We start from the raw sequence: 13025 nt of genomic DNA, 5'->3' as shown, positions 1-13025 counted from the left end.
ATATGGTCGCAGGTCTGCTGATACGATTACAAAATCGATCATCGACCTACGGCCTAGAGCGTCCTGGTGCCACGTGCACTTATGGACACTCTTATGTTCGAACAGGGTGTTCGTTATGGCCAAACTGTGATTAGCACAGAAGTCCAATAACAAAGCACCGCTCGGGTTCAGATCAGGGAGGCCGTTCCTCCCAATCACGCCCCTCCAGGTCTCGCTGTCGTTACCCACGTGAGCATTGAAGTCTCCCAGCAGGACAACAGAGTCTCCAGGTGGAGCACCCTCCAGCACCCCCCCAGGGACTCTAAGAAGGCTGGGTACTCTGAACTGCCACTCGGCGCATAAGCGCAGATGACAGTCAGGACCCGTTCCCCGACCCTAAGGCGCAGGGAACAAACCCTCTCGTCCACCGGGAAAAACCCCAACGTACCGGCAGCAAGCCGAGGGGATATTAGAATACCCACCCCAGCCCGCCGCCTCTCACCAGGGGCAACTCCAGACTGAGACAGAGTCCAGCCCCTCTCCAGGAGACTGGTTCCAGAGCCCAAGCCATGCGTAGAGGTGAGCCCGACTATATCTAGCCGGTACCTCTCAACCTCACGCTCTAACTCAGGCTCCTTCCCCACCAGAGAGGTGACATTCCATGTCCCTATTGCCAGTCTTGGCAGCCGGGGGTCAGTCCGCTAGGGCCTCCGCTCCTGGCCGCCACCCGGCACACAATGCACCCGACCCCTATGGCGCCTCCTGCGGGTGGTGGGCCTGCGGGAGGATGGGCCCATGTCTCCTCTTCGGGCCGCGCTCGCCCTCGGGCACCCTCCCCAGGCCTGGCTCCAGGGCGGGGCCCCGGTAACCCTATCCCGGGCAGGGTAAACTGTTCCCTCGATATCCTTTTCATAAGGGTCTTTTGCTTTTATTTTATATTTTATATTTATATTTTATACTTAAAACTGACAACAGATAGCTGCTGGAGTTTGGAGGAGAAGAGAACAAATATTTAAAACATAATCTGATCATTTCTGCCTTCAGGATCTCCAGGTATTAACATGCTGTTTTTGTTTCCTCCTCAATTAAATATGTCTTGATGCATTCTCAATCATCCAGGAAAATAACTCATCCAAGTGACTTCTTCAGTGACTGAAGAAGTCACTTGGATGAGTGACGAAACGTTTCTCCCAGAAAACGCTACGTCCAGATGAACAGAATCAACTTTTGGAGATCAATTAAATATGCTGTTTCTTCTCTGTTCTTCTTATTCCTGAATTTAAATATTTTAATGCTAGATTTAATTTGGAGTCACCTTTTTAAATAATAACAGAACATTTTACATCAGGGGCGATATGATGGGTGAAGATGCAAAATATACTGACAGCTTAGTATTAAATAAAACTATCCACCTTAACTTTAATCTCAGCCAAACCAATTTACTCAGGAAAATATCAAACACTGAAATAATTTAGAAGTTATCCAACTGACTTGTATATCATGTTTAACCTGAGTAGCAAAAGACTGCGGGCGGTCTGAAAACAATGTGCCGGGAGTCGGCTCTTTTCGCCGTCGTCGTCAGCTATCGAGCTGGTGGGTAACAGGCATTTCCGAAAATGTCTGAGCACTTTTGTAAACATGCGATGTCTTGATAAATCGAGCAGATATTTGAAGCTTACACAGCTACATGCATCGCCTGAAAATATCTTAAAAGTTTATTTTGTGACCCAGAAAGAGTAATATTTCAAACTTTTTAGCCATGTTTCTCCGCTATTGCCGCATTTGAGTTTTGGACGAAATGCATTCTGGGATATTTAGCTGTTCCAAGTCCACATAAGTCACCATCAATGCATGCTTGATAAAACGGGCGGAGTGAGAACACATCCAGGAATGTTTTGTGTTCTCAGCTTGCTGCTTTGAATTGGAACAGTACTTGGTCTCCAACTGATGACGTATCACGAGTCTGCACTACCACAAGTACACACAAGTATGCATATTGAGACAGGGCCAAACATCCCAATGGGAAGAGCCACACATCAAAACAGGCAGCATGTAATTACAAACCACAGCATTGAATCATACCAGAAGTATTACGGAGGGCTTTCTGATAAAGCAGTAAACAATTTCTCCAGGCTAAATGATGATCTTCTGAATTTCTTATACTCCATTATCTCTCTAGCTTACAAGTTATCTGCTTTACAATGCTGCATCCAGAATCAGTTGCATGAACAGAATCAACTTTTTGGGGATTTACTAACCTGGATGATTGCGCATGCAGAAAAACATTAGCAGAGTTAAGGTAATTGGTTATTCTAAATTTTTTCAGAATCAGAATCAGAATCAGAAAGGGGTTTATTGCCAAATGTTGAGCAGGTTTACAACATTAGGAAATTGCTGCGGTGCTTCAGTGCAAACATAGTGTCATAAATTGCGCTTAAATAGACATGAAAAAATAAAAGTAAGGATAAGAATTAAAAGTGCTACGTAGAAAGATATGTGCATGAGCTATACATGAGATATATACATGAGAATAAGAATTAAGAGTGCTACGTAGAAAGATATATACATGAGTGCAGGTGGTGATCAGTGCCAAACATGGAATGATGCAGTGACACAGCATAGGGTCATGTGTTAGTGGCGGGAACAGTCATATGGTTATTGTTCATGTGTCCAACAGCAGAGGGGAAGAAACAAGAGACATTCTTTCCCAGCCTCACATGCTGCTTCCTGTCCGTCAGGAAGTCAGTGATCCACCGGCAGATGGGATCAGGCACATTCATCTGGGAAAGCTTGCCTCGGAGATGGTCTGGAAGGATGGTGTTGAAGGCAGAGCTGAAGTCCACAAACAGGATCCTGGCGTAGGTTCCTGGGGAGTCCAGATGCTGCAGGATGAAGTGTAGGGCCATGTTGATGGCGTCGTCTACAGACCTGTTGGCTCTATATGCAAACTGCAGGGGGTCCAGGAGGGGGGCCGTGAGGGTCTTGAGATGGGAGAGAACTAGGCGCTCAAATGACTTCATGACCACAGATGTCAGAGCCACGGGTCTGTAGTCATTTAGTCCAGTGATCCTAGGTTTCTTGGGGACAGGGATTATGGTAGAGGACTTGAAGCAGGCAGGCACATGACATGCCTGCAGTGAGGAGTTGAAAATTCCAGAAAACACTGGGGCCAGCTCGTTTTATATATTGTCTTTTATATATTGTTTTATATATTGTCTATAGTTGTGAATTTGAGTATAAATGGATGGCCATCCGAGAGAGCAGTTTGGGTGAGGAGAGGAAGACGGGACAAAGACACGCTGTGGAAGAGAGATTAATAATAATAACTTAAACTTAAATGCAGAGATGTGTATAAAAATGTAGGGAGTGAAGAAGAAACAATCAGTGCATCGTGAGATGCATAGAGTGTGCATCCCATGCAGCACCCAAACCCCCCATTACCCAGTCTGGAAAAGGTGTGAAGTTGCACATAGCAGGAAACAGTGAGACGTGTTGTCTGTACAGGAACTATAAGTTGCTTTACTCTCACACAGACTGTGGACCACTGTTTGAATATCTCCACTAAACAACATGAACATTTGTATTGTCTCATTAAACTCACGTTCAAGGCTGCAGTTATGTGTAAACAGCCTGAGAGCATCAGTAAATCAGTCAGTGAGGCCAGTCTGTGACTCTGGAGCTCCTTCAGCTCCAATGACAGAGTTAACCAGAGCTGGATGAGCTGAAAGAGTGGATGAGCTCTGTGTGGATGGCTGTGACAGCAGCTTGTCCTCTGCTGTAACTCCATAATGAGCAGAGTCAGCCTCTCCTCTCTGAGCTTCATGGAGCTGTGATGGACTTTACGAAGAACCTCTGTGAGCCGGACACACAGCAGCATGCTGATGTAGAGACATGACAACAGGAAGTGATGAAATCATAGCCCGAGGTCTCTGTCTGCTGCTCAGACCACACATGCCCAGTCGACATCCAGACACCATGAAGTGGGCCCCTCTGCGCGTCCTCCTCGGTGAGTCCCTCATTTGTTTCCAGGATAGATGTTCACAGCAGCTCAGTCTGAAACACAGCAAAGCTGACCTAATTAGAATACTTTATTAATCCCTGAGGAAATTATGTGGTAATAGTTGCTCAAGTCGACAAGAAAAGTAACTGACTAAAATTAATTAAATAATACAATATATGGCAAAGTTACGGAATATATCAAAATAGCTCAATTATCAATATCACAGTATATTACACAGATTAAATTTATATTGCTGATATTGTCCTCTAAACTGCAAACCTTTGTTATTTCCCGGTCCCTTTGGGTGTCACAACTTCATGTGATTCACCCAAAGGACACTGTGTGTACTCGCTAATTAAATTCACAGGAGTGACGTGTTTAGCCGCATGTTCTCCTTAAATTGCTGGCTGTCTGAGTGGTGTCCCAGAAACGATGTGGACTTCATAGATAATTGGCAAACCTTCTGGAGGAAACCTGGTCTTGTTAGGAGAGACGGCATCCATCCCACTTTGGATGGAGCAGCTCTCATTTCTAGAAATTGTCATGGTTCTGTGTCCTTTTGACCCAGCATTTTAAGTTTCTTGTGTTATAGTAATATTTTGTATTATTGCTTATGTTCAAATTCATTTATGGTATTAGTTATTCTTTCATTTCCTGTTTAGATTCTTGAATTTTAAGAATTCCTGTTGTGTCTTTTCCCTCTGTGTCCCCTGCTGTGTGTCTATGTTTATGTGTGTTAGTCCTTGTGCCTTATTTCCCTCCTCTTTGCCCATGTCTTCCCCTTGTGTGTGCCATTCCACGTTCCCCCATCTATTATGACCATGTATCTCCCTAGACCATCTTGCTTCTATGGAGTATCCACATCTGCACCAGTCAAAAATGACTTAAACAAAAAAACACAAAGAAAGAACAATACAGGATCCACATCTGAACCAAAGAGTAAAACAGTGAAATGTGGATTGTTAAATATTAGGTATCTCTCCTCCAAGTCTCTGTTAGTACATGACTTAATAATTGGTCAACAAATCGATTTACTCTGTCTTACAGAAACCTGGTTGCAGCAGGATGATTATGTTAGTTTAAATCCATTGTTCCCCCATCGTTTTAACATATGGCATAGAAACTGAACATTTAACAGTGTTTCCTGAAAACCCTCTCCTGTCTGATCATTTCCTGATAACATTTACATTTATAATAATTGATTACACAGCAGTGGAGAGTAGACTTTATCACAGTAGATGTCTTTCTGAAAGCACTGTAACTAAGTTTAAGAATATAATCCACCCACTGTTATCATCTTCAATGCCCTGTACCAACATAGAGCAGAGCAGCTATCTGAATGCTACTCCAACAGAGGCCGATTATCTTGTTAATAATTTTACCTCCTCACTATGTACGACTCTGGATACTGTAGCTCCAGTGAAATCTAAGGCCTCAAGTACCTGCCTCTGTGGTATAATTCTCAAACACGTACCCTAAAGCAGATGACTCGTAAGCTGGAGAGGAAATGGCGTGTTTTAAGAAAGCTCTCCATAAAGACAACAAGGACTGCCTTTTATCACCAAAGGAACATAGCAAAATTCAGACAAGATTTTCACTTGACACGGCATAGTAGGGGTTTGTTTAAAAACTCTCTCCAATGCAAATTAATTTTAGGTTGAATAACGTGATATAGATCCATTAAATCCCGAATCGATTTTTAAATATAGATATATTTTGCTAGAATCTCAGGTTAAAGCTCACAAACTATTTCAACAACCACCAAACAGGTAAAACAGCAAATAAGAGCAGGTAATTGATTTCACACAAAGACGTAAACACAAAGCACGGATCCCCCCATTCACTTTTGCGCCACATATGCGGACATACTGGTGGGTGCTGAAAGACGACATCTCACAGATTCTGAAGCTGCAGGTTTCATCAGTCTGACCAAAATTCACCGAATCAGTAGCAAACAAAGATCAAAACTACGCTTCAGATTTGAAAAACATCGTCATGGATTGCCTCCTACTTTAGTTTTTAACTCCTCCACAGCTCTATTGCCCTTCTCTCTCCCAGTGTACCCATATCTCTGTTTTCTGCATTATTTTCTGCTTCTTATGCACCAGTCTACCGTTGTGTACAGTGTTGTTGCCTGTTTTTCTTTCAAAAATAACTTCGCCAAATTTCTGCTGTTCAATACTGAAGAAATTTAAACTTTCACAAATTATGCCAAATTGCAAAATGCTTTCCTCTACTGCAGATCATACCTCTGATCTACTGCTGAATATTTTTAAGGTTATATGCAATAACAAGCAAATCTCAAAAAGTAAGCCTGCAGTGCAAGAGTGAAGTGCTCTAATAGGGTGATATGGTACTACAAGGTCATTAAGATAAGATGGGGCCTGATTATTTAAGACCTTGTATATGAGAAGCAGGATTTTGAATTCTGGATTTAACAGGAAGCCAGTCAAGGGAAGCCAAAACAGGAGAAATCTGCTCTCTCTTTCTAGTCCCTGTCAGGACTCTTGCTGCAGCATTTTGGATTAGCTGAAGGCTTTTCAGGGAGTTTTTAGGACATCCTGATAATAATGAATTACAGTCGTCCAGCCTGGAAGTAATAAATGCATGAACTAGTTTTTCAGCGTCACTCTGAGACAGGATATTTCTAACTTTAGAGATGTTGCACAAATGGAAGAAAGCAGTCTTACATATTAGTTTAATATGTGCGTTGAAGGACATGTCCTGGTCAAAAATGACTCCAAGGTTCCTCATAGCGTTACTGGAGGCCAAGGTAATGCCAACCAGAGTAAGAATCTGGTTAGATACCATATTTCTAAGATTTTCAGGGCCGAGTACAATAACCTCAGTTTGATCTGAATTAAGAAGCAGAGAGTTAGCGGCCATCCAGGTCTTTATGTCTTTAAGACATTCCTGCAGTCCTGCAAGATCTAGAGTGTGATTAAAGTGGTGGGTGGGTTCTTTTACATTTTGAGAGAAGCCAGTTGAGTCTAATAACAGATTAAATGCCATGTTGAGGCTGTCATTTTTAGCATCTACATTGATGTTAAAATCACCCACAATAATTATTTTATCTGAGCTGAGCACTAAATCAGATAAAAAGTCAGAGAAATCAGAGAGAAACTCAGTGTAAGGCCCAGGTGGATGATAGATGATAACAAGTAAGACTGGTTTCTGAGTTTTACAGCTGGGGTGGACGAGGCTAAGCATCAGGCTTTCAAATGAAAGTCTGTCTTGGTCTTTCGTTAATTAATAGGATGGTGTGGAAAAATTGCTGCCACACCGCCCCCTCGGCCTGTGCTTCGAGATTTCTGGTAGTTAGAATGACTCGGGGGTGTTGATTCATTTAAACTAACATAATCATCCTGCTGCAACCAGGTTTCTGTAAGGCAGAGTGAATCAATTTGTTGATCAATTATTAAGTCATGTACTAATATAATGTTTGTGTCACAGATCTTAAAGTCTCTCTCTGTGTGTAAACAATGGTTGCAGGTGCGTCTTCAGGTCCACGTTAGTCACATTAGTTGAATGCACGTTTAAAAATCTGGTTTAGTTTTGTCTTTGGACCCTTGTGTAACAGGTTCTGGGTCCCAACTGTGGTCTGCCTGTTAGTGACCTCTGACCCTCAGTGACCTCTGTCCTCCTGTTACAGGTGTGTGTGTGCTGCTGCAGTCTGCACTGACTGTTTCTGCAGGTGAGTTGGTGGAAGTGAAAACTTTCAGTGAGACTCCAACAAGAACACAAATACATTTATTCTGTGTGTGTGTGTGTGTGTGTGTGTGTGTGTGTGTGTGTGTGTGTGTGTGTGTGTGTGTGTCTGTCCTCCAGTGTCTCTGTCTGTCAGCCCAAACCTTCAGCAGTTCTTCAGTGGACCTTCTTCAGTGTATCTGACTTGTGTTGATGATGGACAGATAGTTGATGGATGGACAGTGAAGAGGACCAGAGGAGGACTTACTGAGGACTGTGGAGCAGCTGCAGGCTTTGGGGAGTTTAAAAGTTACACCTGCATCCTCTCAGACATCTCCGAGCCAGACTCTGCAAGTTACTGGTGTGAAACCAGTTCTGGACAGAGGAGTGATCAGATCAACATCACTGTAACTGGTACACAAACTCACTGCTCCATCTGCTGGTACAGCATCTGGATATGACTCTACTCTCATTAACTCTGTTTGTCTCCATTGGTCAGAAAAACATCTTATCCTTGAGGTTCCTGCACTTCCTGTGAGGACAGGAAGTGATGTCACACTGCGCTGCAGACAAAGGAATGGTGGCACAGTTCAGGGTTATTTCTCCATCAAAGGAAGTTCTGTTGGTCCTAAACGAGAGCACAGCATCACTAACATCCAGCAGTCTGATGAAGGCCTCTACTGGTGCTCTACTGATGACGGTGGAAAGTCTCCTCAGAGCTTTCTGAGGGTCAGAGGTCAGATCACTGACATCACTTCCTGTTTAAAGCCATGAATTAATCTGCTGAGCTGATAATAAAGTGACTGAATCATCTTCATCATCTCTCCTGCAGATCCTCATCTTCCTCAAACACCATCTCCCTCCTCTCCTCCTGTAAACTCTCCTCTTTTTTTTACTCTTTCCATTCACCACCCAGCCTCCCCCCCCCCCCCCCCCCCTCCTCCGTCTCTCCTGGTCACAGTTGTAGCAAGTCTCGTCTCTGTGGTTCTCCTGATTCTAGTTGTGGGTGGAGTTCTGTTCTTCTGCAGGGAAATAAAAGGTGAGAAACCTGGACAGAAGTAAAAGTCCTGTCACTTTAAAAAATTCATTTAGAATGAACTGTATATTTGAATTAAACAATTTGATTCAATTCAGTTTTATTTCCACAGCATCAAATCCCAACAACTGTCTCCTGAAGGTGCTTTATATTGTAAGGTAGACCCTACAATAATACATACAGTGAAATCCCAACAATCATTTGACTCCCAGTGGGAGGAAAAACTCCCAGGAAGAAACCTCCAACGGAACACAGCACCTTTATATAATTTAGTGTATGAAAATAAGGCCAGATAATGATAAGAAAAAAGAGGCTTTTTAGGGAATACTGCTCAGTTTTTATGATATATGTAAGAACAAGAGTTGGTCTGTCATTAACATGGCTCTTTTACATTTTGAGAAATCGAGGTTTCTGGTAGTTAGAATGACTCAGCTGCTTCATTTAAACTAACATAATCATCCTGCTGTGACCAGGTTTCTGTAAGGCAGAGTAAATCGATTTGTTGATCATTTATAAAATCATGTACTAACAGAGACTTGGAGGAGAGAGACCTAATGTTTAATAATCCTCAGTGAGTTGTTTCCTCCTTTGGTGCTTTTGCGGTGGTTTAATTAACGTCAGTGGAGAGCTCCTCCTGTGCTGATGAAGATGATGATTGTTTGTTTGTTTGTTAATTTATTTCAAACATGTAAAAAAAATATTCAGGTACATTTAGTAAAGAAAATAAGAGGGTGAAAAAATTCTATACAAAAGTCAATACATTTCAATATTGCTACCGTTCTGATTCATTTACATGTTGAACGGGAGTGGGAAGAAGTAGACACCTATTTAATCCCACCCTTTTGCCATAAATTATTAGTTAATTTATTAGGAACTCCTCCTGTGCTGATGAGACTCTGTGTAATGTAGGAGCTCGGGGAGAAGACCTGTGGAGGTGTGGTGGTGACGGCTGTCTGAGACGGAGCGTCTCCCTCTTCTGTGAGTCTCGTTCATGTTTCTTCACGTATCATCTGTGTTTCCACCACTGGAGGGCGCTGTGGATTATTGATGTGTGGGAACAGTAACCAATCACTGCAGTATGAATGGTTCTCTTTTGTCATGTGAAAATTTGATCTCTGATCAGTATGTTCTTCGTTTTCAGGCCTGTTTCTGCTGACTGCTGCAGGTGAGCTGATATTCCTACACCTGTCTGTCCTCATCATGACCTCTGACCTTTGGTGAACTTTAGTGATCTCTCACCTTTAGTGACCCCTGTCCTTCTGTTGCAGGTGTGTGTGTGCTGCTGGTGAGGTTTTTTTTAATTTTTTCTATAGGTGAGTGACAGTAAAAACATTCAATTATTTTTCTGGTTATGTGTCTGTGACGGTTCTCAGTCATCCAGTTCATTGTGGTGTAAGGAGCTTGGAAAGAAAAGAAGTTCCATCTTCACCAAGGCGTTCCCAGGCCAGCCGAGAGATATAATCTCTCCAGCGTGTCCTGGGTCTGCCTCGGGCCTCCTCCTGGTGGGACATGCCCAGAACACCTCACCCAGGTGGCGCCCAGGAGGCATGCTTGTCAGATGCCCGAACCACCTCAGCTGGCTCCTTTCGATGTGGAGGAGCAGCGGCTCTACTCTGAGCCCCTCCCGGATGGCTGAACTTCTCACCCTATCTCTAAGGGAGAGGCCAGCCACCCTTCGGAGGAAGCTCATTTCTGCCGCTTGTATCCGCGATCTCGTTCTTTTGGTCACTACCCACAGCTCGTGGCCATAGGTGAGGGTAGAGACGTAGATTGACCAGTAAATTGAGAGCTTTGCTTTTTCGCTCAGCTCTCTCTTCACCACGACGGACCTGTGCAGTGTCTGCATCACTGCGGCCGCAGCACCAATCCGTCTGTCGATCTCCGGCTCCCTTCTCCCATCACTCGTGAACAAGACTCCGAGATGCTTAAACTCCTCCACTTGGGGCAGAGATGAGATTCTGAGGCCACGTAACTGAAATCCCTCCGCCACTTGGCTGCACCTAGAAATCCTGTCCTTAGAAAATTATGAACAGAATCGGTGATGGATGGATAGATTCAGATAAACAATCTGTAACACATCCCAGATGTACACATTTCTTGAAAAAGTAATGAATTTTGTAAATTAATTTGACATTAGAAACATAAGTCAAGGCTTTGAGTCTCTTGACTCTTCCTCTATGTCTTTCTCCTTTAGGTCCTCCACTTCTTTTTTCTGAGTCTGTGCTTAGACTCTTCTGCCATCTAGTGGTCTTCTGTCTGTACTGCATCTCCACTGGTCTGCTGCTGTCCATCTGCTGTAGCAGGAAGACACGGAACAAACAACCTGTTTCCATGGAGATGACCCAGCGTGATGGAGGTCAACGTTTGCAGCAATTGGATGAAAAGTGTGATGATGTTACTGCTATTATCACCACTGAGCATGCCTTCTGAGCTGCAGAGGCTGTTTTACGATGAAGTTGTGTTTGCTTTCATGGTGGATGTTCTTGAGTGTTCCTGGATTCATGTGTTCATAACTTTGATGTGTAGCTGCTGAAGGTGAATTCTTTAAATGACTCCAACCTCTGCTGGGCTGTGTATGAGCAATCAAACATCTTAAAGGGTTTTTCTGCCTTCAGCTTCTTGTAGAGTCATTAGCTGAGCTCACCTTTGCTAGCATGAGTGTATCTTCATCAGAAATCTCTTTGGTAAAGCTGCTGAACAAAAAGTAGCTGGATTATGTCGTTTTACAGCTTCTAACCTGAAAGCTGGCTGTCATACACAAGATATTCTGTTAATATCAACATAAAAGGCAGACACAGGCACACAGAAACTGTGTGTCTGTGTCTGATTTATAACACAAAGTCTCTACGACTGATTTTGTACAGATGTGCATGTGTGTTGGAGTGTTTGAAGCATCATCAGTGTCTCTGTTATGTTCAGTGGCAGGTTGTTCGTACAGTGCAGAGAGGTCTATTAACACATAGTCAATGTGTTAATAACAGCATAACAAGTAACGGTGTCAGATCTTTCTCTCCATTTTGTGGGTGCAGGACCTTGTTCGATTGAGAGGCTAGTCAGGGACTAGGCGCAGTGGTGATCCAGGATTACCCCATGCACATTAAAACAGGCTAAACAAAGAATAAAAAAGAGACGGTATAGCAATTCAGATTCAGAAGACTTTATTTATCCCCAAGGGGCAATTAAGAGACTGACCTTGCCGACCGTACATACAATACAGAAACATCACATTTGGGATAAACGCTCTCGATCTGAAAACCTAAACCAGTGTCTCTGGTGAAGTAAATAGAAGGATGGAAACTAACGGTGCTAACAAACTCTTATGTCTCTGGAAATCTAACGGTCTCACAAAAATAAAGAGATTAGTTATCCTATCAACTAGGTTGGCTGATTGTGGACAAACGCTGAGGTAAAATCATCAACTATTGCTTTGAGAGCTCCAATAAAACAAACTCCTAAAGGTAAACATGCAGGATAGAGGCATAAAACTATGGCTGGAGCCACCAGAGCTTTAGTACATGCCAATTAAAGAAAATAATGAAGGGCACTTCAAAATATCAATAAGAAGGCTGTGAGTCTAAACCACACACATCACTGTCACGGCTAAGACGTATGGACTCAGATGGAGACAGCACACAGGGGTGAAGAGTATGCATAGAAAACAACGCTTTTATTGACAGAATTGACAGCACTATTAGTTAGTGTTGTGCTCCACAGTTCACTCAGCGTATATGAGACAAGAATGTGCAACAATGTCAAACTAAGACTGACTCAGGGGTGTTGATTCATTTAAACTAACATAATCATCCTGCTGCAACCAGGTTTCTGTACGGCAGAGTAAATCGATTTGTTGATCAATTATTCAGTCATGTACTAACAGACTTGGAGGAGAGAGACCTAATATTTAATAATCCACATTTCACTGTTTTACTCTTTGGTTCAGATGTGGATACTGTATTGTTCTTTCTTTGTAATTGTTTATGTTTAAGTTGTTTGTTGCTGGTTTTTAGTTTGTTTTTCGTCTTTTTGGGAGCTGACACAGTCTCTATGGAGATGGGTTTTTGGGGGGGTAGCAGGAGGAGAGAAGCTGCAGAGAGGCGTGTAAGACTGCAACTCTGCTTCCTGGTCCCAACTCTGGATAGTCATATTTTGGGGGTTTAATAAATTTGTCCATATTTCTAGAAATGAGAGCTGCTCCATCCAAAGTGTGATGGATGCCGTCTCTCCTAACAAGACCAGGTTTCCTCCAGAAGGTTTGCCAATTATCTATGAAGCCCACATCGTTTCTGGGACACCACTCAGACAGCCAGCAATTTAAGGAGAACA

At 43.0% G+C, this 13025-nt stretch overlaps 1 protein-coding gene across 1 annotated transcript; it reads left to right on the top strand.

Annotated features, from left to right (window-relative positions):
* Positions 1-3870: 3870 nt before the first annotated feature.
* LOC308385166 (uncharacterized protein) lies at positions 3871-11470 on the top strand (the record flags this gene model as incomplete). The annotated part of the gene is made up of 9 exons (XM_080863948.1): positions 3871-3985; positions 7632-7673; positions 7808-8080; positions 8166-8402; positions 8499-8705; positions 9612-9680; positions 9844-9867; positions 9971-10015; positions 10897-11470. 9 exons carry the CDS (start codon positions 3871-3873, stop codon positions 11130-11132), a joined length of 1248 nt encoding a protein of 415 aa, XP_080720074.1. The 3' UTR covers positions 11133-11470.
* Between the last annotated feature and the right edge of the window lie 1555 nt (positions 11471-13025).

The sequence above is a fragment of the Rhamphochromis sp. 'chilingali' genome (assembly GCF_963969265.1).
Source record: "Rhamphochromis sp. 'chilingali' genome assembly, chromosome: 17".
NCBI classification, from domain to species: domain Eukaryota; kingdom Metazoa; phylum Chordata; class Actinopteri; order Cichliformes; family Cichlidae; genus Rhamphochromis; species Rhamphochromis sp. 'chilingali'.
The sequence above is the reverse complement of the archived record's forward strand: the minus strand, read 5'-3'. Positions and strand labels throughout refer to the sequence as shown.